Below are 2,367 nucleotides of genomic sequence, written 5' to 3'. Positions count from 1 at the left end.
CAAATGGCAGCTATAATGAAAAGTGTTTAAATTTCAGTTTTTAAATTTTATTATGTCACAGATTCTTATTGAATCAGTTATTTTATTATAATACATACAATGACAGAATGCAATATATGCAGGGCACTGTATATTAAACTATGGTAAGTGTATGTATATGTTTGCAATTTTTGTCAAATTTAAGTATCTATCTATGTATTCAGATGTCCTCCCTCTTTCTCTTTCCCTCGCCGCTCCACGTGTGCACTATTCACAGCTTAGCTCCTGCACCAGTGTCAGCACCTAAAACAGCACTTGATTGGATAAATTTTAAATCTGTCAGAAGATACAGCGAGGTTAGCGCTTACCCACCTGTATCTCGATACTGAGTGACTTCTGTGTCTTGTTCAGCATCGTATCCTCATTTCCTAAAATAACGTCTGGTATATAAGATATGCAATAAATATCAGTGGATGAATAAACTGTCAAATAGCTTAAAAAAAAACCTCAAACAGTTAATAGCCTATCAAATTGGAAATGATCTCATCCATTAAAAATAGTATCAAAGAATGCCAGACCAATCTATTTACACATACTGAACTAAGGTGAAACTAACAAATAACATTTATTTTTCTTTTACATATGTACTTCACAGCCAAAACATCACATTGCCTTCAGAGAAAGGTGCTTTTATGCCATTATATTTTACTATTTACCACACAGGCATTAAACATTCTCATTAACATGATGAGACAATTTGCTGGTAAACATTTAAACACACAGACATTGGTTTCAATATCTCAAGAACAAGTTTTTGGTCAAAACCAAGGAAATACATCAAAATATGACAACATTGGCTAATATTTTACAAGCAAATCATATGTAACTCTGCATAGTTCATACAATAGGCTGTGGTAATAAATAATATCACCAATTTCATCAACTATTAACTGGCCACAAAAAGCCTAACATTCATTTTAATTCTGATATGAAATGCTATATTGGTATAGCTTCAACATAGTGTGTAACCTTGAATACATGAAAAGAAAAAGTACTAAATTGGACTAAGAAGGTATGTTTTGGTTAGCTACAAATATGTCATGTTCACGTATTACATTCCTAACATGAAGGCAAATATTTAAATAGAAAAACTAGCAGTCCAAAAAAAATGTGAATGTGCAAATCATGAGGAAAACATTGCATTTAAATGTGCACTCATTTGCAAGTTACAGTACTAGCTGAGTATAAACACTAACAGGAAAAAGATTCAGCAGGAAAGAATGGAAATGACCTCTCAGGGCAAAGATTCAGTCCCTATGCACTGCTCCATAAATAAGAAAGTTTTTCTGGTGGTTCAGAGCATCTAACACCTTATGACTATCCTTCATTCAACAAAGAAGGAAACTGCAGGCATGCTTCAATCAGTCGTAAGAACAGAAAGAAAAACCTGAATCAGCAACATTTTCTTCCTGAATTTGGTACAAAGGTCCCTCTTATTACTATCACTTCCTAATATGCTAACCTCTAACTTCAAATGTTTTCTGAATCAGGTTTGCTAAATGCTGTAAAGAATAGCTAACTTCCACATACAATACTAAGTTTGATTTTTCAGTATGCCAGCATTTTAACAAGGTGCATGCACCATCATTCTACCAACCTGTATAGGCAATGCTTAGCATAACATCACTGCTTAGATCAGATTCAAATCTAACAGCATGGAAAACAGAACTGGCTTTCTTCTTAATGTCTAATAATTACTGCAGTGTTTTTAAATTGAAATGTGTATAAAAATAAAGCCCCAATCTGTAAGGCTATAGAATGTCAAGAATTCTATTAGGGATGTTAAAAGCATTTGGTAAAACCCTTGTTTTGAGCGTGCCATCTGCACCACAGGAGAAGATCCGATTGCCCTGGATGATGTCAATCTGCATGACTCCAGCCCCAATGTTTCTGAATATGGATTGTTTAGCATGTTCATTTTTAAATGAGTGAATTAGGCCATGGCCTGTCAATCTCCAAACCTAGTTTAAAAGAAAAACAAGAATTGTAAGTCATTAAAAGAGAGAGAACAAAAGCAAAAACATGGCTCTCACTTTGGTTCCCTTGGCCAAACTGATTTCATTAAATCCCAACTCTCCCATCCACCACCTCTGTCCTAACCATTTATCTAATTGAGAATAAAACCATCCATATTATTCAATTTACTGTCTTTATACTTCACTGTCCCTTCTTTCAAACTCTCCACTTCCTCTTGTAATTTCATATTAATCATATATACCCGATCTCTAATCCAATTAAATATTTAAATTAATTCAATTAAATATGTTCCTAATACTAAGCTGGGAGCTCTGGTAGCACAGTGGCTAAGACACTTGCCTGCTAACCAGA

At 34.2% G+C, this 2,367-nt stretch overlaps 1 protein-coding gene across 1 annotated transcript in view; it reads right to left on the bottom strand.

The window, feature by feature from the left end:
* Positions 1–1,790: 1,790 nt before the first annotated feature.
* The window catches only part of DMXL2 (Dmx like 2), a 177,999-nt gene continuing 177,422 nt past the window's right edge, over positions 1,791–2,367 (bottom strand). Inside the window, exon 44 of the mRNA XM_007935172.2 lies at positions 1,791–2,000. Coding sequence (XP_007933363.1) covers positions 1,791–2,000 — 210 coding nt within the window. The remainder of the gene's footprint in view (positions 2,001–2,367) is intronic.

The sequence above is a fragment of the Orycteropus afer genome, unplaced genomic scaffold, assembly GCF_000298275.1.
Source record: "Orycteropus afer afer isolate SDZICR_OR568_19922 unplaced genomic scaffold, OryAfe1.0 scaffold00026, whole genome shotgun sequence".
Lineage (NCBI taxonomy): Eukaryota > Metazoa > Chordata > Mammalia > Tubulidentata > Orycteropodidae > Orycteropus > Orycteropus afer.
The sequence above is the reverse complement of the archived record's forward strand: the minus strand, read 5'-3'. Positions and strand labels throughout refer to the sequence as shown.